At 43.3% G+C, this 25847-nt stretch overlaps 1 protein-coding gene across 1 annotated transcript in view; it reads right to left on the bottom strand.

Moving 5' to 3' along the window:
- Nucleotides 1-13716: 13716 nt before the first annotated feature.
- The window catches only part of LOC309558634 (interleukin-4 receptor subunit alpha-like), a gene marked incomplete at both ends in the record, with an annotated part of 136146 nt that continues 124015 nt past the window's right edge, over nt 13717-25847 (bottom strand). The window contains 2 exons of the mRNA XM_082261700.1: nt 13717-14653; nt 17729-17805. Coding sequence (XP_082117826.1) covers nt 13717-14653; nt 17729-17805 — 1014 coding nt within the window. The remainder of the gene's footprint in view (nt 14654-17728; nt 17806-25847) is intronic.

Raw genomic sequence — 25847 nt, 5'->3', positions numbered from 1 at the left:
TTTGGGCTCTAATTCTTTGGGGCTGGTGTGAAATTCCAGTGCTTGTACTGGGCCTTTCCTCCTGGGGTCTAGCACCGTTGGCGTTTGCCGATTGGCCGATGGAGTGTATGGCACTGCTGGTGTCTGCCTGGTTTTCAGTGCGTCGTCTTTTAGGCCGAACTTCTTCCTCCTCCAATTCGGTCACCGATGTAAAGCCTTCAAAGCGCTCGGATTCTGAACCGGATTCGGAATCGGACAGTGAGAGCTCCCCGCTGCTCTCATCCGTCAGAGTTAGAAGTTGATATGTAATGTGATAAATCACTTGCGCCAAAAGAAAATAGGTGTTTAGAATTAGACTGCTGCTGTAGACAGCCCACAGTGGTATAAAATGGAAAAAAACATGTAATATAATAATATTACCAACTGCGCTAGAAATGCAACAAAAAAAAAGGGGGGTGAGGATAATGTCCCTATTAGCCAAGCCAATAGAAGGGTATGTATGGTAAGTTACCATAAATTACTATATATGCATATGAATTATGCTGTATTAAATATCAATTACTAATCCCATGTGTCATAAAAGGTGCATTCCCGATAAGATTTAAAGTGCATGTAAACAGTGCAGACTGTGATGGATCAATTCATACATATGCAATACATCTACAACAACACATATAGTGCTCATTAAACCATGCATCAATAAGCATAAGCCAAAAAATAAATATATATAGAATCAAAAAAAAAAGTTTTGATGCTGTGTGTCCTTATATCAAAAAACTCCAGAGAAGTCCAAAGTGAATGTGCTGTGGATGTGTCTAGTAGAAACGCCAAAAGGAAACCCCTCTATATCATGGAATGGTGAAGTGGATCTTCCAATATATGCAATGGTGGTGCCACCCTCCGTGCACGTGAATTTTGGTAAGAATGCAAACTCATCAGAAGGTGTTGACCCCCTATACCTAAGTGGGTCAATGAGGCTTAGGGTATGTATCCAGCAGGTGTCCCCTCTGTCCGCTCCCGGATGGTCCTGGATGTCCTAGCAGTAAGCAGGTGGGGGTACAAAAATCGCACTCCTCATGGTGTAGTATTAAAATATAATGAAGTTTATTTAAAATAATCAAAAAGATAAAAAATCGTTGGTGGTACAGCAGAAATAACTATAATTTGGAACTCTGAAGACGCCAGTTACTTGATGATGAAACGCATCAAGCTGGGATGCACGTAGCCTCGTTTTGAAGTTGCACTGGACCGCAAGCCAACATATTATCCAGGAAGCTCCGCGCATTGGCGAGCTGGGTGTCAGCAACTATTAGCCGGCTTCCTATGTGTGTGCTATAGCGGGTCCTACTGCACTTTATTATTGCTGTACCACCAACGATTTTTTATCTTTTTGATTATTTTAAATAAACTTCGTTATTTTTTAATACTACACCATGAGGAGTGCGATTTTTGTACCCCCATCTGCTTACTGCTAGGACATCCAGGACTATCCGGGCACAGACAGAGGGGACCCCTGCTGGATACATACCCTAAGCCTCATTGATCCACTTGCCGTAAGGTATTGGGGGTCAACACCTTCCGGTGAGTTTGCATTCTTACCATAATTCACGTGCACGGAGGGTGGCACCACCATTGCATATATTGGAAGATCCACTTCACCATTCCATGATATAGAGGAGTTTCTTTTTGGCGTTTCTACCAGACACATCCACAACACATTCACTTTGGACTTCTCTGGACTATTTTGATATAAGGACACACAGCATCAAAACTTTTTCTTGATTCTATATATATTTATTTTTTGGCTTATGCTTATTGATGCACGGTTAAATGAGCACTATTGTATATGTGTTGTTTTAGATGTATTGCATATGTATGAATTGATCCATCACAGTCTACACTGTTTACATGCTCTTTAAATCTTCTCGGGGGTGCACCTTTTATTACACGTGATTAGTAATTGATATTTAATACAGCATAATTCATATGCATATATAGTCATTTACGGTAACTTACCATACATACCCTTCTTTTTGCTTGGCTAATAGGGACATTATCCTTACCCCCCTTTTTTTTGTTACATTCCTGGAGACATGCGCTGTTGGTAATATTAATATATTACATTTTTTTTTTCCATTAGAAGTTGATATGCCTCTTCGGCAGTGAAAACCTTTTTGGACTTGTATGAAGGGTGACAGGTACTCGGGTACTCTGATAGGCAGGTGACAGGTACTCAGATACTGATGAGCAGGCAGCAAGTACTCGGGTACTTTGATAGGCAGGCGGCAGGTACTCTGATGAGCAGGTGGAACGTACTTGGGTACTTTGATAGGCAGGCGGCAGGTACGCTGATGAGCAGGTGGAAGGTACTCGGGTACTCTGATAGGCAGGTGGCAGGTACTCGGGTACCCTGATAGGCAGGTGAAAGGTACTTGGGTACTCTGATGGGCAGGTGACAGGCACTCAGGTACTGATGAGCAGGCGGCAAGTACTCGGGTACTTTGATAGCCAGGCGGCAGGTACTTTGATGAGCAGGTGGAAGGTACTCGGGTACTTTGATAGGCAGGCGGCAGGTACTCTGATGAGCAGGTGGAAGGTACACGGGTTCTCTGATAAGCAGGTACTCTGGTACTCCGATAGGCAGGTGACAGGTACTCGGGTACTCTGATGGGCAGGTGACTGGTACTCGGGTACTCTGATGGGTAGGTGACAGGTACTCGGGTACTCTGATGGGTAGGTGACAGGTACTCGGGTACTCTGATGGGCAGGTGACAGGTACTCGGGTACGCTGATGGGCAGGTGACAGGTACTCAGATGGGCAGGTGACAGGTACTCTGATGGGCTCACAGATGGGTTCTAGTTCAGTTGGTGACAGGTCCTCTTTATTTGGTGGGGCAATCAGGGCTCAGTAGTATTCACAGTATAGTGGTAACTCACTGATTCCAGATCTCCTCCTAACACTGGTTCGGTGTGTGAGGAGGAGAACCTGGTAACAGTGAGTTACCACATCTTTGTTGACATTTGTGCCCGGCTGTGATTGGACACAGCCAAGCACATGGTAAAAAGCCAATTTCATTGGCTCTTTACCTAGATCGGGGATGGGCTCTGTCCGAGGGACGAGCCTCGTCCCCGATCACCGCGCTGCGCTCCCCCGGGGGTGCGCATTGCAGAGAGAACGAGCGGCTCGCACTGGAGCCTCTCATGTGATCGGCTGTGATTGGACACAGCCGATCACGTGGTAAAAAGCAAATTTCATTGGCTGTTTACCTTGATCGGGGATGGGCTCTGTCCGAGGGACGAGCCTCATCCCTGATCGCCGCGCTGCACGCCCCCGGTAGTGGCAAGAGTAGGCAGACGTCATATGACGGCCGCCCGGATCGAGGAGATGTTCCTGCCGGCGTCCTATTTCTATGGCCCGGTATGGAACTGGTTAGGGACGTCTGATGCATATAGCATTGTTTATAATCCTTTTTACAGAGTTTTGAAGGAGGTCTGACCATAATTTCCTCCTCTTCTGTAATTGATATTGATGACAAGGGCGCAGACATCTTTGACTTATGTGTACATGTCGTACCTCTATAGTCTAGCAGGAAGCATGTGATTATTGCTCTGCGGAGCCTCATCACTCATGCTCAAAATGTGATTATGGAAGAAAGGAACTTTTGCTGATTTTGAACACTAATAAAAAATGAACTGCAGGATTACACATCATGGAGAACTTTTATTTTCTCGTTCAAAACCAATAGATCATTTTACTAGAATGAAAAAAATTTAGTGCCCCATATATGGGAACAGGATTCACCTTATGACCTATTTAGAGTGTATTGACAATGTTCTTATTGAATGTGAAATCCTATTTGGTGCCATCATCTCTAACCCTAGAAGCTTGAACCAGCAGGATATATACAGTCTTGTCCATTGACACCTTCCTTCTTATAGATTCTGAAGAGGGCTGTTTTGAATACAAAAGCTATGAGACTGATCATTACCAGAATATATAACCCCTTCACAGGGTAAGTGGAAAAAACTTCTTTGAGTGTATTGGCCACTTGTTTAATGAATGTGACAACCTGTTCTGTATTATCATCCTTATCTCTGGTTGCTTGGACAATGTAGGATTCATACAGTCATGTTCATTCTCATCTTTTTTGATGAGCCTGAAGAGGACTGCTTTGGTTGGGAAAGCTCTGAGACTGCTCATTACCAGAATAGATAAACTTTTCACAGGGTTTTTCCTGCCAGTTAACAATGCAGCCCACAAAAATAATTCAATGCAGTAGAAAATAGTTTGCTTGGTAACAACTGTTAGAACTAAACCTTGCCCTGCCAGGAATCATGACATAATGAAAGAGATTTGTTTAGAACAGCAACAAAAAGGTAGGAATCTGCAATAGAATTACAATAGTAATTATATTAATAATAATAATTAGTAAATATTAGTAATAATAGGAATTGTAGACATCCTAAAAGTACGCTTTTAGTAAAAAAAAATTGGGGTGAAAAACTGGAGAGCACAAAGAAATTTAAAAGGATGTCCTATATTTCAACGAGCAATAGCTGGCTACAGTAGTCATCCACAGGCAACTACCTTCTCTGGGAATGCTGGTCTTTTGAGGGTGTTGGCACAATAGTAAAGCAAACACGAGAAGCCACTAATAGGTTAATGCTATGTGTGAGCAGACAAAGTTATACTTTATGCACCTGTTATGCAGATTACTTCCTGTGGGGAGCTTAGGGTATGCATAGTCGCTGCAGGGAGCAAAGCACAACAATACCCAGTAATGCAGCATTCATTTGGATAGAAAGCATTTTTAAATTTCGCTCACCCAACTACCGCCATCTGGCTGTAAACACCGGCACCTCCCGGATGTGTGCGCCTAGGGGAGATTCTGCTGACACTGCTGCCCACTTTACATGGACCCAGCAGACCAGAGACAATGCTGTTAGACATAAAAGCCGCCCCATGGACCAGCATTGGGGCTGGATTATGGGCCATTTAGCCGAGACACCAGGGATTGCGTCCAGCCTAAACCCACATCCATGAACGGACGGCCAGCCCTTTCAACCAGCCAGGTAGAGGAGCACACCTATCACCTGCACATAGGAGGAAAAAAGAACGCCGAGGCTGCAGGTGGGCTCAAATTTCTGAGTTAAGATCCTGGAAGCATAGCGGGGGTTGGGGCCCATACCCAGCTGTGCTGACATGGAGCCGTCAGGAAATGGGTTTATCTGCTTAATGTGGCACACTACTCTCGGCAGATTCCTGCATCATTATAATGGTGCAGGAAGCTTAGTTAATTCCCTTGCTTATGTGAAAGCATTTATCAATAGACCAATTTATATTAAAATATTTTTAACTGGTTTAAGCCAAATTACAGGTTACCCAAAACAAAAAAAAAGGTAAGAGTAGAAACCTCCTGCTGGAGTTAAAGTAAAAAGGCAACTCCTGCTAAAATACTTCAGCTAGCCATATACACTAGTAGAATTTTTAACAAAATGTAATACTCGTACGAACTTTTGTATGAAAAATCTCGATACATTTGACAACTTGACGAATGTTGTTCAAAAGTACTTCTGACTTATGTTTGGAAAGGTTTCTTCTCATTTTCTGTTTTTGGTTTGGAACAGGAAGTGAGGGGAAATCTCCCCAGTGGGACACAGATGGCAAAAAAAAAGCTAACAGGGGTTATCCCTACTTTACTCTATCCAGTTCTCCTAGTTTATAGTTCCTGGATTATTTGTGGAGCCATGTCATTTGCTGGTGTTGGTTCACTGTGTTTTATCAAGTCCAAAGTCAGCGCAGCCCTCTACAAGGAAATTGTGCACTTTATGCTTCACTCTGCTGACCAGCTTCATGGAGATGCTGATTTCATTTTCCAGCAGGACTTGCCACCTGCCCACACTGCCAAAAGTACCAATACCTGGTTTAATGATCATGGTATCACTGTGCTTGATTGGCCAGAAAACTCGCCTGACCTAAACCCCAGAGAAATCTGTGGGGTATTGTCAAAAAGAAGATGAGAGACACCAGACCCAACAATGCAGATGAACTGAAGGCTGCTATTAAAGCAACCTGGGCTTCTATAACACCTCAGCATGCTACAGGCTAATGGCCTCCATGCCACGCCACATTTATGCTGTAATTCATGAAAAAGGAGCCCTGAAAAGTATTGAGTGCATACTATACTGTACATGGACATACTTTTCAGTAAGCTAACATTCCTGTATTAAAAATCCTTTTTTTTATTGGTCTTATGTAATATTAAAATTTTCTGAGATACCGAATCACCGAATCTTGGGTTTTCACTAGCTGTAAGCCATAATCATCAAAATGAACGCATGTGTGTAGTGCATCTATATAAAATATGAGTTTCACTTCTTAAAATGAATTTCTGAAATAAATTAACTTTTTGATGATATTCTTATTTTATGAGATGCACTTGTACTATACCTTTTGTCTGGCAATCTGTGAAGGACTTAAAGCGGAGTTCCACCCTGGTTATACATTTTTTAATAAAAATACCCCCGGGACAGTCAGGGCTAGCACATTCCACAATGGCTAGCCTCTGATCTGTCCCGGGTTGCACTTACCTTTTGGGAGAAATACTTACCTTGAAAATGTCTTGTCCAGCGCTGCCATCTCCGGTGTGGGCAGCTTGAAGCCAGCGCGATCCTCTTCTGTGTCCTCTTCCTTCTTCTTCGGTCCCACGATGCACTGCACCGGCCCCGACGTCACTTCCGGTGCGCGCGCGTCATCCCTCCACCGCTTCTGGGCATGCCCAGAAGCTGTTTAGAAGGGAATGACGCGCGCGCCCCGGAACTGACGTCGGGGCCGGTGCAGGCGCAATGATTCCTGGGAGCGATGACGTTCAGCTCCCAGGAATCATTGCAAAAGCCAGGAAGTGACGAATCGCCGTGGCCGCCGAGGGGAGGAAGAAGGAAGTAAGGTAAGTATATTTTCTCTACAAGGTAAGTAAAAAAAAATAAAAATTGCGATTATCCATTTGTTTTTCAGGTGACCCGGAGCGAGAAGATGGAGGTAAGTATCATTTTAGGGTGGAACTCCACTTTAAAGATTTAAATATGCCTCCTCTTGAGAGTGGAATTGTATTCCCTTCTCGGACCCAGGGACATTAATCACATCCACCGCATCGGTAGGTACCTACTCCCCCCACAGCCCCCCAGACTCAACTGGGGGTGTGATAAAGGCTGTGGACCAAGCTGTCTCTGATCCCTCTTCCGGACGATGATATACATACTTTAAAATGGTGTTATCTTTAACTAGAAAATTACAGTTGCGGGTAAGTATCTCTCTTAATCGTTCCTGGTGGGCACTAAATCTTTTTAGTAGCTTCCATTTTCTTACGAGTTTTAGGTGCAAAAATGAGTTGTTCCCTCTGAGAGTTTTTAGTTTTCTGATTTTTTCTTGGTATTTTTTACTGTATCCCCAGGCTAACAGTCTGTCACGTAGAGCTTTAGCTTCAATTTCAAAATCCTCATCCCTGTCACAGTTTCTTTGCAGTCTCAAATATTGATTGTATGGGATACTCTGTATGGGCACTTGTGGAATGCAAAATCGTGTTTCCTGCCATCTCCTTGCGCTATAGGGTAGTGTATAGCGACCCATCTGGATTTACAGAGATTCTCACATCAAGGAATGGGATACTCTGTGTATCAAATTGCATAGTAAATTTCAAGTTGAATGTGTTCTTAGATATGAATGACATGAATTTTGATAGTACCTCTGGGGACCCTGTCCAGATGACCAACACGTCGTTGATGTACCGAGGCCCCAGAATTATGTTACGCAGGTAGATCAACGTGGTCTGAAAAGATAGATCTTTCCCATCCCACAGGTACAGGTTGGCATACGATGGGGCACAACATGTCCCCATCACAACTCACTGTACCTGGAGGTAGGCAGTCCAATTAAAAAGAAACACATTTGATGTAAAAATGTGGTCAAGCAATCTGACCACAAAGTCCATGAATGGCAAGCAAGATTGGTCCTGTTCATGAAGAAATGCGGAACTTCTACACCTTTACGATGAGCTATGCTAGAATAAAGGGCTTCTGTAGCAATAGCGACTAACAGTGCTCCTACTGAAATAGCCAAACCCTCAATAATTTTGAGTTCTAATGTATCCTTCAAATATGAGGGTAAACCCATAACATGGGGTCTAAGCTTGTTGTCCACAAATCTGCTAGCCATTTCAGTTTGACAGCCAATCCCAGAAACAATGGGCCGCCCTGTGGGTCTAGTTATACATTTATGCACTTTAGGAAGAGAATAACATGTAAAAGTAATAGGCCACTTAACATCTAGGTATTCCAATAGATCTTTCTTTTTCAATAAAAGGTTTATTGATAAGATATGAAATACAATTCCAATAGATCTTTATCAAGAAGTTGTTCATGGTAGGCTTCCCTAATAATAGATCTAAATCGTATTCAAAGATCATCAATTAATTCCATAGGTACTGTACTGTACCAGGATTTGTTCACACATATTGATTTCTGTCCATGGCGGCCACATTGCCACCCTTATTGGAGGGTTTGATGACAATGTGGCTGTTATGGACCAGATCTTGAAGAGCCCTACATCGCGAATATATTTTAAATCAAAAACAAGTTTATTTGAGGTATACAAAACAAGGTACAAAAAACTTGGTATGAATATGAAACATTCAAAAAAGAGTACACAATGGGTACATCATTATGCGTTACATACAGTTGTGTTCAAAATTATTCAACCCCCACTGAAATTGATTGTTTTGGCCAGTTTGACATTGATTTTGATCATTCAGTCATCCTGCTTACAATTAAATCAAAGAGGCACGTGTAGGTCAGACAAATATAACATAACATTTATAATGAAATAACCACAAATGTGTTTTCTGTGCTCACATCATTATCAGTTTTATTCAACCCCCAAGTGACATTCAATCTTAGTACTTAGTACAACATCCTTTTACAGTTATAACAGCTTTTAAACCTGAAGCATAGCTTAACACAAGTGTCTTGCAGCGATCTACGGGGATCTTCGCCCATTCGTCATGGGCAAAAGCCTCCAGTTCAGTCACATTCTTAGGCTTGTGCACTGCAACTGCTTTTTTTAAGTCTCACCAGAGGTTCTCAATCGGATTTATGTCTGGTGACTGTGATGGCCACTCCAAAATGTTCCAGCCTTTAATCTGCAACCATGCTCTAGTGGACTTGGAGGTATGCTTGGGATCATTGTCCTGTTGAAAGGTCCAACGTCTCCCAAGCCTCAGGTTTGTGACGGACTGCATCACATTGTCATCCAATATCTCCTGGTACTGAAGAGAATTCATGGTACTTTGCACACGCTGAATCTTCCCTGTACCTGCAGAAGCAAAACAGCCCCAAAGCATGATTGACCCCCGCCATGCTTCACAGTAGGCAAGGTGTTCTTTTCTTCATAATCCTTGTTCTTCCTCCTCCAAACATAGCGTTGATCCATGGGCCCAAACAGTTCTAATTTTGTTTCATCAGTCCACAGAACACTATCCCAAAACTTCTGTGGTTTGTCCACATGACTTTTGGCATACTGCAGTCGACTCTTCTTATTCTTTGGAGACAGCAAGGGGGTGCGCCTGGGAGTTCTGGCATGGAGGCCTTCATTACGCAGTGTGCGCCGTATTGTCTGAGCAGAAACTTCAGTACCCACATCTGACAAATCTTTTCTCAGTTCCTCAGCAGTCACACGGGGACTTTTCTCCACTCTACGCTTCAGGTAGCGCACAGCAGTCAAAGTCAGCATCTTCTTTCTGCCATGACCAGATAGCATTTCAACAGTGCCCTTTGCCTTGAATTTGCGAATGATGCTTCCTATGGTGTCTCTTGGTATGTTTAACATCTTTGCAATCTTCTTATAGCCATTGCCCTTCCTGTGAAGAGTAATCACCTCTTCTCTTGTCTTCCTGGACCATTCTCTTGACTTCACCATGTTTGTAACCACACCAGTAAATGTCTAGAAGGAGCTGAGTATCACAGTTATTTTAAAGCTGCCTAATTGGTGCTTATTAGGCTTTATTGCTGCTCCCTGACATCCACAGGTGTTTTCAATACCTGATTGAAAACACTTCAATGAACCTCTGTTCTTCAGAGTGGTAGTCTTTAAGGGGTTGAATAATTGTGTCAATGAAGAATTCACAAAAGAAACATTTACTACTGTATTACAAAACCAATTGATGTCATTTTAGTTGCATATGGTTCTTTAAGAAGTCCTTGTAGGATTTCATTCTGAATACAATTATAAATGTACACTAAATTCCCTAAAACCCTTTACAGCATTGGGGGTTGAATAATTTTGAACACAACTGTATGTGCATGTCCATAACATAAGGAGACTAAACAACTCAACATAACTGTCAAAAGCGTGTGATAGGAGAAATACATGCATAGGGGAAAAGTACCGTAGTCTCACGGAGATCACTACACTCAAGAAGGGGGGGTATGTCCCCAACAGCTGAACCCAAGCAATCATACAGGTGTGGCAGTTAGCGTTTCAGCAAGATTCCTAGTCACTACAGGTTTGTGCAAGCTTCAGCCATCTATTTCAAACCTTGTCGAATTTGGCAGGACACCCTCTATGTCTATAAAGCAGCCCTTTATGTCGAAGGGTAGTGTTCACCTCCACTATCCATTCCTGCAGGGTAGGGATATGAGCGTGCAACCATGATTAAGCTATAAGTTTACATGCACTAAAGAGAGTCTCTTGGAGGAAAGTGGCAAAGAATTTATCTATGTCAGCATCAGGAAAGAGTCCAAGGATACAGGGTTTAAGGTCTAGTTGTAACGGGGAGCCCATGTGATCATGCAGGAATTTTATGATCTGCGTCCAGTAGGACTGGATGTCTGGGCAGGTCCAGATGAGGTGTACAAAAGTGCCCAATTGCAGGGGACAACGAGGGCAGTATGAGCTATAGTTCAGTCGGTATCTGGAAATCCTAAGCGGAGTTAAATAGGCCTTGTGCAAAATATATAGCTGGGTCATGCGATCAGAGAGTTTAGGTGAAGACAGTTTGGGACTATACAGAACATCGTTCCATTCCGCCCCATCCAAAGGACCCATATCAGGCAGCCAACGAGCCTGCATCTTATCCACCTTCAGATCAACATCGGCACTACACAGCTCTGTGTACAGCGCAGATATCAGGCCGACATGAGTTTCACCCAGCAAAATATGCAGCAAAGGTATATCACACAGAGGGGGAATCTGGGCAGTGATTTGAGTGAGCAGTGCGTGTCTCAGTTGCATGCACCTAAAAAGCATATGCGAGGGGCGGTTGAACTCTTCTCTCATAGACTGAAATGACCTGACAACCGTTGCACACAACACCTGGCCCAAGTAGAGCACACCCCCTGTCCAACCATAGGTTGCAGTCTGGAATAGAGATCAACTCCCCCAGGCAATGATTGTGCCACAGTGGGGTCCGAGTATGGATGTGGGTGCTCTTAAGTTTCTTAACAGCTATGTCCCAAATCTGTCTGTGATGTAGTATTAGTTTATCCCATACAGTAGTCAATGGCATGTGACCCCGGCCCCATAAAGGCATCTGCATAGGAGTAAAAGCCGGTTGATGTGGTCTCCTACAGACAAGTGTTTGGTAGCGGAGTTCCTCCAGTTTGTGGAAATGGTAGAAGTGTGAGAGTTGGGACGCTATATAGTATGACTGAAAATCTGGCAATGCCACTCCACCACATGTAGTTGGATTTTTAAGTGTAGCCCAGGGCAATTTGTGTCGCTCACCTCCCCACACAAAGGAATTCAGAATATTATCAATAATTTTTAACAGTTTTAAAGGGGTAAAAGAATCATTTTAATGAGGTTCACCCTGTCCATAGTCCCTAGGGGGAATCGTGCCCAAGTCTGAGTCTGTTGCTTTAACAGGGTAATAACAGGTTCTATATTGTTCACAATGTAATCCGAGGGTGATCTCGTGACCCTGATTCCCAGGTAACGTATTGCTGCGACCCTCTGCAACGTGAGGGAATCCGAGGCACAAGTGGGGGGAGACGGTCAAGGGGAAGTTTTTGAGATTTGCACCAGTTTATTTTCAAACTGGAATGGGACCCAAACTCCTCTATAGCTTGTAAAGCAGTTTGAAGGGAAGTGTCAGTGTCCTCTAAGTACAAGAGCATATCGTCCACATAAAGTCCTACAGTTTCCGTCAGGGATGATTGACACAGACCATGTATAACGGGATGAGTTTGAAGCGCGATTGCCAACGGCTCCACTGCTAGGGCATAAAGTAAGGGGGATAGGGGGCACCCCTGTTGAGTCCCACGGCCAAGGAGAAAGGGGTCCGACGTCCAACCGTTCACCAAGACCCTAGCCACCGGTAGATAATAGAGAGCCTGCACCCACCTAATGAAGGCCGGGCCGAACCCACCCGATCATGATCAGCCTGAAGATTCATGTACAAATGTCGGACATTCATGGCAGTGTTTTTTCCCGGCATAAAGCCAGTTTGTTCAGGATTATAAGGGCGAGTATAACCTTATTAAGACGAATTCGCCAGGATTTTGATATCCGCCTGGAGCAAAGATATAGGGCGGTAGGATTCAGGGTATTGGGGATCTTTACTGGGCTTAGGGAGCACTATGATGGTAGCCTCACGCATGGAGTCCTGTAGGCGGCCAGAGTCATAAATGTGGTTATATAGAGACAGAAACTCAGGGGATAGAGCATCAGAGAAGGTCGCACAAAAGTCAAGGGGTAACACGTCGGAACCTGGGGCTTTGGCCGGGGCTAGGGAAGCGATAGCGGCAGCAATTTCATCAGCCGTTAAAGGAGCGTCTAGCTCTTCCCGCTGAGATCTGGAGATCTGGACAGTTGAGGGAATGAGATACGCTGAAGGAACACACAAGTCTCCTGGGCGGTAATAGTCATCTGAGAAGCATACAGCGTGGCATAGAAGGAGCGAAATTCTGCAGCCACCAGCGGTGGGTCAGAAATGCTGGACCCATCAGAACCTCGCAGCTGCACCACTACCGGAGGACTAGTATCCTGGTGAGCCGAATAGGCCAGCAGTCTGCCCGCCCGTTCGCCCCGTTCAAACACCCGGTGTTTGCAAAAGAATAGCTTTTGTTTGACTTTCTCATATAGCAGTTGGTCGACCAGTCGGGTGTGGAATTTAAGCACTGATTCAGGGGATGGGGGCGTTGTAGCAAGCATCTGTCAGCGAGGCGGAAGTGGGCTTGTGCATTTGTAAGGAGAGAATGAGATGTTTTTTTCAGGCGGTTAATGCGCCTTGGCTAGGATGGCCCAAGCATGAAGCTTAAAAGCCTCCCACACCAGGGCCGCATCTGTGGACCCTGTGTTAGCAGGGAAATAATATAACCATTCAAGGGCTAGTCCCTCCTGATACGTTGCAAATATATTAAATTGTTTGTTGAAATGTTTTTAAAAGACAGGCAGGACTGAAGTTGGGGAAACTTAGAAGACCTCACCTTAAATCTTGATTGATTAGATTGATACATTTGTTCTTCATCACTGGAGGAAGAAGATTGTTCCTCATGGGAAGCTTCAGCCTACTCATTCTCATCTAGTAATTGAATAAGTATTTTAAGATTACGGTAATCTTGGACTGTAAAGTCCTTGTATTTGTCCCTATCTTTGGTCCAAACAGATCCCCATTCCTTATCATATATATATTTGAAAGTAGGATTTCTATCAAACAAGTGTACAGTAGGTCTTAAGAATCTTATTTACACAAAACTTTTAAAAGGTTTATATTCTGTTTCCAGCACTGGGCCCTGTGCAAATCTGAGATTGTTGTTTCCTGAATTTTCATCTTGATGAACCACCTCATCAAATTGTCTATATTCACACTGCATGTACTTATCAGCATGAGAAACTTCTAAGGAATTTGCCATTGCCTTATTCAGATTTGCAGGTACCGAACAGTCAGAATTTGATTCCAAAATGATTTGGAGCTTATTATTCAATGTATCAGGTATAAGCATGCAAGCTTCTGACTTCTGCTTTAAGTTGTGACTAGTGTGATTAACTGTCTTCAGATAGTGGGACTGTGGTAGATCTGAGTCCATCGGTTTGTAGGAGTTATCAAAACCTGTCTTGTATTGCCATACAGCTGATGATTTGCAAACATTTTCTGAAGAGCTACCAATGGAGTTCCGCATGAGCACAAAGGGTGATGAATCTTTCCAAAAACAAAATTCTTGGCCTTTATTAAAATCTCCACTTTGTGTTTCTGGTGGTGAATTTACTCGGGTGTAATTGGATAGTAAATCTTTGTGTTTCCCATCTTCATAACAGATACCTTCGAGGAGCAAGGAGCCTATCCTGTTTTCTGTTCCCAAATTGCCTGACAGATCCATTACTTTATCCTGTTTGCTGTCAGTGCTTAAAATTTCCAAAAACATTCTATTGATAAAATCACATTCCAATGGCTGAACTTCTTCATCATTTTCTTTAGAAATGTATGACTCGTTCTCTAAGTTTGTATCAACTGCTAAGGAGGTAAGTTTTAAAGATCTTTCAACTGCTATAATTTCTGGTATAAAAACATTTTTTACAGCTGCTCGATCAATACGGTTATAACATAGAGTTGATTTGTAGGTCTCAGGTTGCTTGTCAGTGTTATCTTGGTTTTGTAAGATCAGCCTTTGAAGCCATTTACTGCTAAAAGAAAAAACATAAAATAAATACATTTTCATTTCTTTGGTACTACTAGTAGATGCATCTCAAAATTGTAATAGATATATTTGATAGATTTCTGTATACTTTAAAGATGGCCTTGGAATACATAAAGTTATTTATTCTCTTGTTATAAAAATAAAGATGGCCTTGGTTGATTTTCTGTTCACAGTGGAGGACACTGTGGTTGCAGACACTGCACATCCAAAATGCAAGATAGGGGTACAGGGAGATCAGAGGTCATGTAAGAAGACACAGTAACCTCCCCGTTCTCCCCCCCCCCCCCCATCTAAAGACAAATGTTGTATTACAAATTATTTATTAATGTCTTGCAAAGGAAGCATTGAATTGCAATACAGTAAGGTATTGTAGAAAATGTGGTAGAATCTGTACTTCTAAAATTTCCATAACAATATGATTGATGTGACAATTTGGTGGAAGTATACTGAGGTCCATACTCATCCTACTTATACTCCTCACCTATACTGCTCATCATTTCCCCTTTTTTTCTTGCCTTCCCACATCTGATCTTTCTCCTCTCCACAGAAAAACCGCACGCCCGCCCCCGCTCGTTCCCTGCCTAGCCAGCGCGTGTGACCGGCGGCTCCAATGTCCGCCGGCCACTCGCGATCTCCCTCAGGAGAGGGAGAAAGACAGACGGCTGATGTAAACACAGCCATATTTCATTCTCCCTGAAGTAATGACAGAGGCTATGCGATCCTGCTATGTAGGATCGTATGTCTCTGTGATTACTTCACTAGCCACGCCCCCTAATAGTTAGAATCACACCCCTAGGGACACAATTAACCCCTTGATCACAAATAAAGTTAACCCCTTCCCTCCCAGTGTCATTTTTACAGTAACAGTGCATATTTATAGCACTGATTACTGTAGTAATGTCACTGGTACCCCCAAAAGTGTCGAAAATGTCAATCAGGGGTCCGATCTGTCCGCCGCAATGTCGCAGTCCCGCAAAAAAAAAAAAAACGCAGATCGCCGCCATTACTAGTTAAAAAAAAAAAAAACAATAAAAATGACATAAAACGCAATAACTTTTGCGCAAACCAATCAAAATACGCTTATTGCGATTTTTTTTTACCAAAAATATGTAGCAGAAAACAAATTGGCCTAAAATGTTAATACATTTTGATTTTTACATTTTTTTTTGGAGAATTTCATACAAAAAAAATTGAAAATTATGTTATTTTTTCAAAATTGTCGCTCTTTTTTTGTTTATGGCGCAAAAAAATAAAAATCGCACAGGTGATCAAATGCCACCAAAAGAAAGCTCTGTTTTTGGGAAAAAAAGGACGTCAATTTCATTTGGATACAGCGTCGCACGACAGCGTAATTGTCCGTTAAAGTCATGCAGTGCCGAATCGCAAAATACGGCCTACTCATTGAGCAGCCAAATCCTCCAGGGCTTAAGTGGTTAATAAAGATGGTGATCGCTTCCTTAAGACGCGTGGAGATGTGAAATGCATAGAAGCTTGGAGGTCGACGTCACTTTTGGTGTTACCCCCTACGTCACTTCTGAGGTCTTTGGAATGTACGCCGGCTGGCTCTGGTGGATGTGGACGGTGGTGCAATGTTCCAAGGCATAGTTACCGTAGTTGTTTGGGTTGGTGCCTTTCCAAAGGCACTTTTGCAAGTGAAGTGAAGACATACAGGTGCATCTCATAAAATTAGAATATCATCGAAAAGTTAATTTTATTTCAGTAATTCAATACAAAAAGTGAAACTCATATATTGTATATAGATGCGTTACACAAAGAGTGATATATTTCAAGCATTTCTTTCTTTTAACTATGATGAGTATGGCTTACAGCTAGTGAAAACCCAAAATATCTCAGTATCTCAGAAATCAGAATATTACATAAGACCAATAAAAAAAAAAAAGGATTTTTAATACAGAAGGCTTACTGAAAAGTATGCCCATGTACAGCATAGTATGCACTATATACTTGGTCGGGGCTCCTTTTGCATGAATTACTGCATCAATGCGGCTTGGCATGGAGGCCATCAACCTGTGGCACTGCTGAGGTGTTATGGAAGCCCAGATTGCTTTCACAGCTCATCTGCATTGCTGGGTCTGGTGTGTCTCATCTTCCTCTTGACAATACTCCACAGATTCTCATAGGGGTTTAGGTCAGGGGAGTTTGCTGGCCAATCAAGCACACTGATACCATAATCATTAAACCAGGTATCGGTACTTTTGGCAGTGTGGACAGGTGCCAAGCCCTGCTAGAAAATAAAAACAGCATCTCCATAAAGCTGGTCAGCAGAGGGAAGCATGAAGTGCTCCCCTGTGCCTCTCCACTCTTCCTACAAGACTCTGGGACCTTGATTTCCAAATTAAATGCAAAATTTTCCAGAGTCTGTGATGATTTGGGGAGCCATGTCATCTGCTGATGTTGGTCCACTGTGTTATATCAAGTCCAAAGTCAGCGCAGCCCCAGTAATTCATACAAAAAGGAGCCCCAACCAAGTTTTGAGTGCATACTTTACTGTACATGGACATAGTTTTCAGTAAGCAAACATTTTTGTATTAAAAATCCTTTTTTTATTGGTCTTATGTAATATTCTAATTTTCCGAGATACTGAATTTTGGGTTTTCACTAGCTGTAAGCCCTAATCATCAAAATTAAAAGAAAGAAATGTTTGAAATATATAACACTCTATATAAAATATATGTTTCACTTTTTGAATGAAATAAATTAACTTTTTGATTATATTCTAATTTTATGAGATGCACTTGTATATGTTTTTAAACATTCTTTGTCAATACAAATACTACACTAAATATACTTTCCATTTTTGGGGCCCTCTTATTTATGAAATTGCTACCAGCAGTAAAGTTATGGCTGAGGGGCTGGTGATCAGTGAAGTCCCTAAAAACCAACCTACCCAATCACCCTGTTTAAAATGTTAGGACAAAAGCAGATTAGTATAGCTGTATGAGTGTAGTATTTCTAGTAATGCAGACCCTTCCACTCTCCAATAATACATTAAACTTGTATGTTGAGAACCTTTCAGAATATAAACTGAGAAAAAGCTTACCAAATAGTTTTCTTATTTTTTCTATTGTTCCTAAGTGGTAAAATGCTGCAGTTCACATCCGATTTTGACCCTGATACCTAAAGAAATGGAAAAATATTAGAAAGCATATATTGATGCCTTTAGTAGACAGTAGGGATCATTTTTTCAAATTAAATCAGAAATTGATAAACAGTATAATACTTTGCAATAAAAGACAACTGTACAGCCAAAAGTTTTGAGATTTACACAAATATAAATTTTCACAAAGTCTGCTGCTTCAGTGTTTTTAGATCTTTTTGTCATAAGTTACTTTGGTATACTGAAGTGTATTTAGAAGCATTTCCTAAGTGGCAAAGGCTTTTATTGCCAATTACATTAAGTTTATGCAAAGAGTCAATATTTGCAGTGTTGACCCTTTTTTTTTCAAGACCTCTGCAATTCACCCTTGCAAGCTGTCAGGCATTTCCTGGGCTACATCCTGACTGATGGCAGCCCATTCTCAATGCTTGGAGTTTGTGTGTGTGTGTGTGTGTGTGGGGGGGGGGGGGGTTGTTAACCCACTTCTTGAGGATTGGCCACAAGTTCTCAATGGGATTAGGGCTGGAGAGTTTCCTGGCCATGAACCCAAAATTCTAATGTTTTGTTCCCCGAGCCACTTAGTTATCACTTTTATTGTATGGCAAGATGCTCCATCATGCTGCAAAAGGCAATGAAAGGCATTGTTCATCACCAATCTATTCTTGGATGATTGGGAGAAGTTCTCTCCGAGAATGTTCTTGTATCATTCTTCATTTATGACTGTGTCCTTAGGCAAAATTGTGAGCCCACTCCCTTGTCTGAGAAGCAATCCCACACATGAATGGTCTCAGGATGCTTTACTGTTGGCATGACACATGACTGATGGTAGTGTTCACCTTTATTTTTCCGGAAAAAGGTGACTTTACCCCAGTCCTCAGCAGTCCAATCCCTGTACCATTTGCAGAATATCAGTCTGTCCCTGATGCTTTTCCTGGAGAGAAGTGGCTTCTTTGCTGCCCTTCTTGACACCAGACCATCCTCCAAAAGTCTTCTCCTCATGTGCAGATACACTCACACCTGCCTGCTGCCATTCCTGAGCAAGCTCTGCCCTGGTGGTGCCCTAAACCCACAGGTGAATCAACTGTAGGAGACGGGCCTGGCACTTGCTGGACTTTCTTAGGTGCTCTGAAGCCTTCTTCACAAATGCAGTGGAAATGTTTTTTTATGGTATTTGGTTAATTTTAATGGCAAAAATGGACTTTGCAATTCAACTGATCACTCTTTATAAGATTATGGAGTATATGCAAATTGCCATCATAGAAACTGAGGCAGCAGACTTTGTGAAAATGAATTTATTTTCGTACATCACGGGACAAAGAGCCATAAATCATAACATATGGATTATATAGCCACTTATAGGTGAAGGACAGTGGCAACCAATCAGAATTAATGACTCCTTATATAACCCCTCCCATACAGGAAGTACCTCCATTTTTTGGTAGTGTCTAAAAGGTGAAGGTCGCTGTGGAGAGGTGCTCCACATGTTTGTTATGTTTCAAGAAGAAGAAAGAAGATTATGCTATCATACCCCAAACAAAGATCACTGGATCTAAGGGGTTAGCTATCGGATCCAGCTAAAACAGTCAATGGACCAAAAAGATGGTACCCGAGCCTCGGGAAGCAGATACAAGGTTTTGCCTGTAACGCTGTCCTTTTAAAGGCGCTCGACCCTGGGATCCGGACCCTTGGAATACCAAACCCCAAAGGCGCTCCATGCAGGGTGCTCTACAGGTCAAAAGCCGTGGCCCCTCTTTTATATAGGGGACCCAGTCCTTGAAGGTCTTTAAGACCATGCTCACCGTGAAGAGTGAAGATTGGATTCTTGCTTATAGCAGTTTCCTGCGGCAGGACTGGTGAGTCCATTTTAAATATTTACACAGCAAAAAAAAGACCTTAAAAGGTTAAAAATTGCAAAATTGTAAATACTATCAGCTGTGACAAACAAAGATTCAGCCTAAACTGCTCTCTACCCCATTTGTTTGTTGTCTTAGCCCTGGCGCATAAGCGTTCGCATGTTCGCCTCTGCTGGATCGCTTGTCGCGTGTCTATGGCGTATGCCTATTCGTGCATGCGGGAAACCTCGCATTAAAGTACAGGCGTACGCCGCATGGTGGGCGTGTTCTAACTTGGCATGGTGCCATTCACAGAATGCCTTGCATTTTCTGGTGGTGAGAGGGTTGGGACTATGGATGCAGCCATTTCTTCGGTTAACAAGAATTTAACCTGTCCTGTGGATAATGCCCAGGTTTTTAAAGATCTAGCGGATAAAAAGTTGGAATCTTTATTGAAAGCCTCCTTTGCGGTTGCAGGTTCTGCAGTACAACCAGCAGTAGCAGCCATAGGAGTTTGTCAGTCGCATAAAGCGAGTGGCCAAGAGAGTTCCTTCTCAAGGAGAGTCTGTGGAAGATCTGTAAAATCTACCTCGTACTTTGTGTTCCGCAGTAGATGCTCTTACGGACTCCATAAGGCAAATGTCACGGTTTGCGCTGATGACAGTGCATATGCACAGAATCCTTTGGTTAAAGAGCTGGTCTGCGGAATTACCATGTAAAAAATTACTGGCTAGCTTCCCCTTTCAGGGAGAACGCCTTTTTGGTGATGATCTGAATAAGTATATCCAAAAGATCCTGGGGGGGGGGGGGGGTATGTTGCTACCTGTAAAGAGGAAGGGCAGGTGTCCTTCCTTTAAGATCCCCAGCACATATAATAACAGTGCTTCCAGTTCCAGGCAGTGGCAATGGCCTCAACCGTCTGTATACGGACCCAAGCCTTAGGGGCAAGGTCAGAAAAAGCCCTGGGCCCAGCCAAGTCTTCCTCTAAGCCCTCTCAGTGAAGGGGCACGCCCACTCACTTGGGTGGGGGGAAGGCTCCTGTAGTTCTTAGGGGCATGGGTGGAGTTAATTCAAGACAACTGGGTTGTCTCCACCATTTCACAGGGATACAAGCTGGAATTTCGGGTGATCCCGCATCCTCAGTTTGTGATGTCAAGTATACCAACAGATCCCCTAAAAGAAAGATCTCTCTTTCAGGCATTGGACCAGCTGAAAGCTCAAAGGGTGATAACCAAGGTTCCAGAAAACGAAATGTTCAAGGGTTTTTACTCAAACCTATTCCTAATCCCCAAACCAAACGGGGATGTGAGACCTATTTTGGACCTCTAGGCGCTGAATCAGTTTCTGGACGTTCGTTCTTTCTGCATGGAATCAATTTGTTCAGTTGTAGCTTCCCTGCAGGGAGAGAAATTTCTTGCATCCATAGACATCAAGGATGCATATTTTCATGGGCCTCAGACCCATCAAAGGTTCCTTCATTTTGCAGTTGAAAACCATCATTTCCAGTTTGTGGCCCTGCCTTTCGGGTTGGCCACAGCACCAAGAGTGTTCACAAAGATCCAGGATTGGCTGTTCTAAGGTCCCGAGGGATATCAATAATAGGATATCTGGATGATCTATTACTAATAGATCGATCTGCGTCGGCTCTAAGCCAAAATATCCTTCAGACTGTACATTTTTTGAAACGCCTGGGTTGGATACTGAACTTAGCAAATTCAGCATTACAGCCAGTCCAGCGTCTGGAATACCTGGGGCTTCTTGTTGATACGGTGCAGGCAAAAATATTCTTGCCAGCAAGAAGGGTCTCAGACCTGAAGGGTCAGGTTCGGTCTATAGTAAGACTGAGATATCCGTCTTTGCATGATGTTACTGGGGAAGATGGTGTCCACATTTGAGGCAATTCCCTATGCTCAATTCCATGCCAGATTCTTGCAAAACGAAGTTCTGTCTGCGTAGAATGGAAACATTCAGTACTTGGACCAGTTCATATCTCTGCGGCCAAGAGTACGATAGAGTCTGAATTGGTGGTTGTTGACCAGAAATCTGGAGAAGGGGAAATCCTTTCTTGCAGTGACCTGGAAGGTGGTGACTACGGATGCCAGTCTCTCCGGCTTTGGAGCGGTTCTGGAGGAATCCACTGTCCAGGGCAAATGGTCTTGGGTAGAGAGCCGTCTCCCCATCAACAATTTGGAAATTCGTGCAGTCAGTCGGGCTCTGAAATTTTGGACGCCCAGACTTCGGGGTCAACCTGTCAGGGTGCAATCCCACAATGCCACGGCCGTGGCTTATGTCAACCATCAAGGAGGCACAAGAAGTCAATCAGCCCAGAAAGAGGTGAATATTATCCTCTCCTGAGAAGTTTGTGCCATGTCTAAAAGTAGTGTTCATTCCAGGAATAGAGAACTGGCAGGCAGATTTCTTGGGAATGGGAATGGTCTTTACATCCCGATATTCTTCAATTTTTCTGCCTACGCTGGGGGGTCCCAGAGGTGGATCTTATGGCATCCAGGTTCAACAACAAATTGGAGAGATTTGTGTCCAGGACCAGGGATCCAGTCACCTTCGGAGTGGATGCTTTGGTGACTCCTTGGAAGGAGTATTCCCTGATCTATGCCTTTCCTCCAGTACAGCTGAAATCACGTTTGTTGCGCGGGATCTAGCCGGAGGGTAAACCAGTAATTCTGGTAGCTCCAGCTTGGCTGAGGAGGATTTGGTGTGCACAAATCCAAGGGTTGGCAGTGACGAGGCCCTGGGTCCTTCCTCTACATCCAGACTTGCTCTCTCAAGGTCTGATATTCCATCATGCTATACAGTCTCTAAATTTGACGGTTTGGCTATTGAAGCCTTAATCTTGGAAGAGCAGGGTGTGTCTGGCCCCGCAGTTCATACACTGATAAACGCCAGGAAGCCAGTCTCTAGAAATATTTATTACAGGGTCTGGAAATCCAACATTGCCTGTTGTGAAGCCATGAAATGGCATCCCCGCACATATATTATCGGAAGAATTCTATCCTTCCTGCAAGCAGGGGTAGATATGAAATTAGCCCTGAGCACGATTAAAGGGCAGATTTCAGCATTATCGTTTTTTTTCCAGGAACCGATTGCTTCTGATACATTGGTTAAAACCTTCGTCCGGGGAATATTGCGTTTGCTTCCACCTGTGAAGCCACCGTCGTGTCCTTGGGACTTAAATTTGGTGTTGGCAGTTTTGAAAAAAACAGCCTTTTGGACCTCTGGGGCAGGTTTCCCTGGTTCTTTTGACCAAGAAACTGGTCTTTTTGATTGCGATAACTTTGGCTAGAAGTGTTTCGGAGCTAGCAGCTCTTTCTTATAAAGAGCCATTCTTGATATTTCATCAAGATAGGGTGATTCTACGCCCACACCCAGGTTTTTTTGCCCAAGGTGGTATCCACCTTTCATTTGAATAAGGACATTTTACTACTGAAGAAAGGAAAGACACTGCTGCAGGTGTATAGTGTGTGGTGATTGCCAGGAGATAGGATATCCAATAGAGTGCTGGCCCCGGCCCGCCTCCGTGGGAACACTTGTAGGAAAAGAAACAGCCGCACATCCAGGGATTCCAATAGGTTTCAAATACCTTTATTTCCAAAAAGTTGCAAGTGATGACACCAAAGACACCAGCATGAAGTCTCGTAGACGCGTTTCACACATACATCTTGTGCTTAATGATGTATTTGAAACCTATTGGAATCCCTGGATGTGCGGCTGTTTCTTTTTCTACAAGGACATTATACTACCTTCTTTTTTCCAGATCCTCACTCAGAGGAGGAAAGGTTATTGCATTCCCCTGATGTAATGCATGCACTTAAATTTTATTACAGGAAACAGCTCAGATTCGTAAGACCGAGAGCTTGTTTATGCTGCCAGAAGGCCCCAGAAAGGGGTTGGCAGCATCTAAATCTGCGATTTCCTCTTGGATTCGCCAGGTTATTACCCAGGAATATGGTTTAGTACGTTCTACCAGAGGAGTAGGTGCCTGTAATGAGAACCTTGCTCGCTCGCTTCCGCTCTCCCGACACTCCTCTGTTTCTAGTCAGTCAGCTTGCAGATCGCAACGTCTGATGGTTCGGTCAACCAAGGATCCGGGATCCGAACTACAGCTATGTGCCGTCCGGAATCCATTAGAACAAACACCAATCAGGCTGTATGTAAGTTCAAACAGGAAGACCATTTATTGGAAGAACATAGCACAGTTTTATATAGAATTTGGAGCATCCTGCCCCCAACAACCGCCCTCCTATTGGTCAATTGCAAAGTACCTGCAGTTCCCCTTCAGGTCCTCCTTTCACCATGCAAATGAGGACTTGAAAATGAGTCAGCAGGGATTGGTCAGATAACTTGAGTAGAAGGACTGTTATGTGTAATGAGACAGAAGCCCCAGGGGCCAATCAATGTACACAATAGCCAGACACAGAACAATGGGTCCCTAACGAGCCCCCAATACGCATTACTCTGAGTGTCAATACATCCCTTAGCAGACAGCAGGTGAGTTCATTAGCACACCCAACAATAGGTGAATGGAAAGCCACCTCAGACAAAAGCAACATGGTTAGACAGTCCGTCTCCTCATTGAACTTCCTGGAATGACCATATTAGGAGTTGTACTTCCTGGTCAGAGACCTTGCTGACAAATATGAAGCAATTCAAACCATCACCCATCTGTCCTTAAATTCCAGTGACGGTGAGCACCGTCACAGTGCCTCTTGGGCACATCGCTATCAAGACTCTATGGCTCAGATTTGCAAGGCCGTGACCTGGTCATCGGTGAATACGTTCACTCATTTCTATGGAGTGGATGTTGGGACCCAGGAGAGTCTGCTTTTGGCCGCAGTGTAATTCTTCTGTTAAGGGTCAGATGGCGGTATTTTTTTTGTGTCCCCCTCCCCTCAGATGCATTTCTTTGGGATGTCCCATATGTTATGATTGATGGCTCTGTGTCCCGTGATGTACGAAAAGAAAAATAGATTTTTAATTCATACTGTACCTGTATACCTGTAAAATCCATTTCTTAAAGTACATCACGGGACACAGAGGTCCCTTCCCCTATTCTATGGGGTCTTTTATTGCTTGCTACAAAACTGAGGTACTTTTTGTATGGGAGGGGTTATATAGGGGGTCATCAATTCTGATTGGTTGCCAGTGTCCTTCACCTATAGGTGGCTATATAATCCATATGTTATGATTTATGGCTCTGTGTCCCTTGATGTACTTCAAGAAATGGATTTTCCAGGTACATATGAATTAAAAATCCATTTATTTGTGTGATTCTCAAAAATTTTGGCCAAAGCTGTAGTTTTATTTTTTTTTTCGTTAAATAGTGCCACCCCCCTCGCTCTCCTGAAAGCTGCCCACTTGGCCTTGTTCTTACCTTCAGCCTCGATGCAGCAGATTTCACTGTGAGGCCCCACTCAGAGCTTCACATTCTTTTGGCTTTATGAAAAAGTATAACAAAAGCTCTTATGTCCCTACTTCTCCTGTGGGCCACAGAAGTGCACTTAGTTCTGCACTCCTGTGACCCAGATTCAGCCGACAGTGGGCTAAAGTCCACTGTCATCTGACGTCACTCAGCAGGTCCAGAGTCTGGAGGGATACTGACTTTTTTGTCTAAATCCGTCCAGACTCTTGACCAGCAGCTAAATTAGTCTCTCTGTACACTACTGAGAGCCTGAGCCAGTGGCTCCTTCCCCATTGACATTATTTTGCTTCAGTGAGCACTGGAGGGGCAGAGCACAGGATGGTAGCTGACAGTCACCCGAGAACTAAATGATCAGCAGTCTTTGATCACTCAGTTTGCTTAGAGGTGGCAGGGGACAGGTGCAGCATCGGACCTATGCTGCATCTACCTAGGTATGTACTGTATGTTTGTTTATTGTTTTGAAATCCCACACTTCTCTTTTAAAATGGCCTACCCAACAGGAATGAATAGAACTTCTGCACCCACGTGCAGTAAGAAGCTTCCTTTTTTTAGAGGAAAGGCTGTGCAGATCTGAGCAAGGCCACACAGTGAACACGGGGAGTGAAAGTAAGTATAAGAACTAGTGGGAGGAACTCAAGGAGGTGGGGGGAGCTAATAAAAAGAAAGCAGACCTAAACTCTCAAGTCATATTTGCTTTTTATGAACACTTCAATATCCTAGCATGTAATATGGTTAGAAAAAAAAAATATATATATATATATCACCAAGTTACTCCCCCTCTATTTCTATTGTC

This window comes from Pelophylax lessonae (assembly GCF_965119305.1).
Source record: "Pelophylax lessonae genome assembly, chromosome: 6".
In the NCBI taxonomy this organism is placed as follows: domain Eukaryota; kingdom Metazoa; phylum Chordata; class Amphibia; order Anura; family Ranidae; genus Pelophylax; species Pelophylax lessonae.
This window is presented reverse-complemented; position numbering and strand designations above follow the sequence as displayed.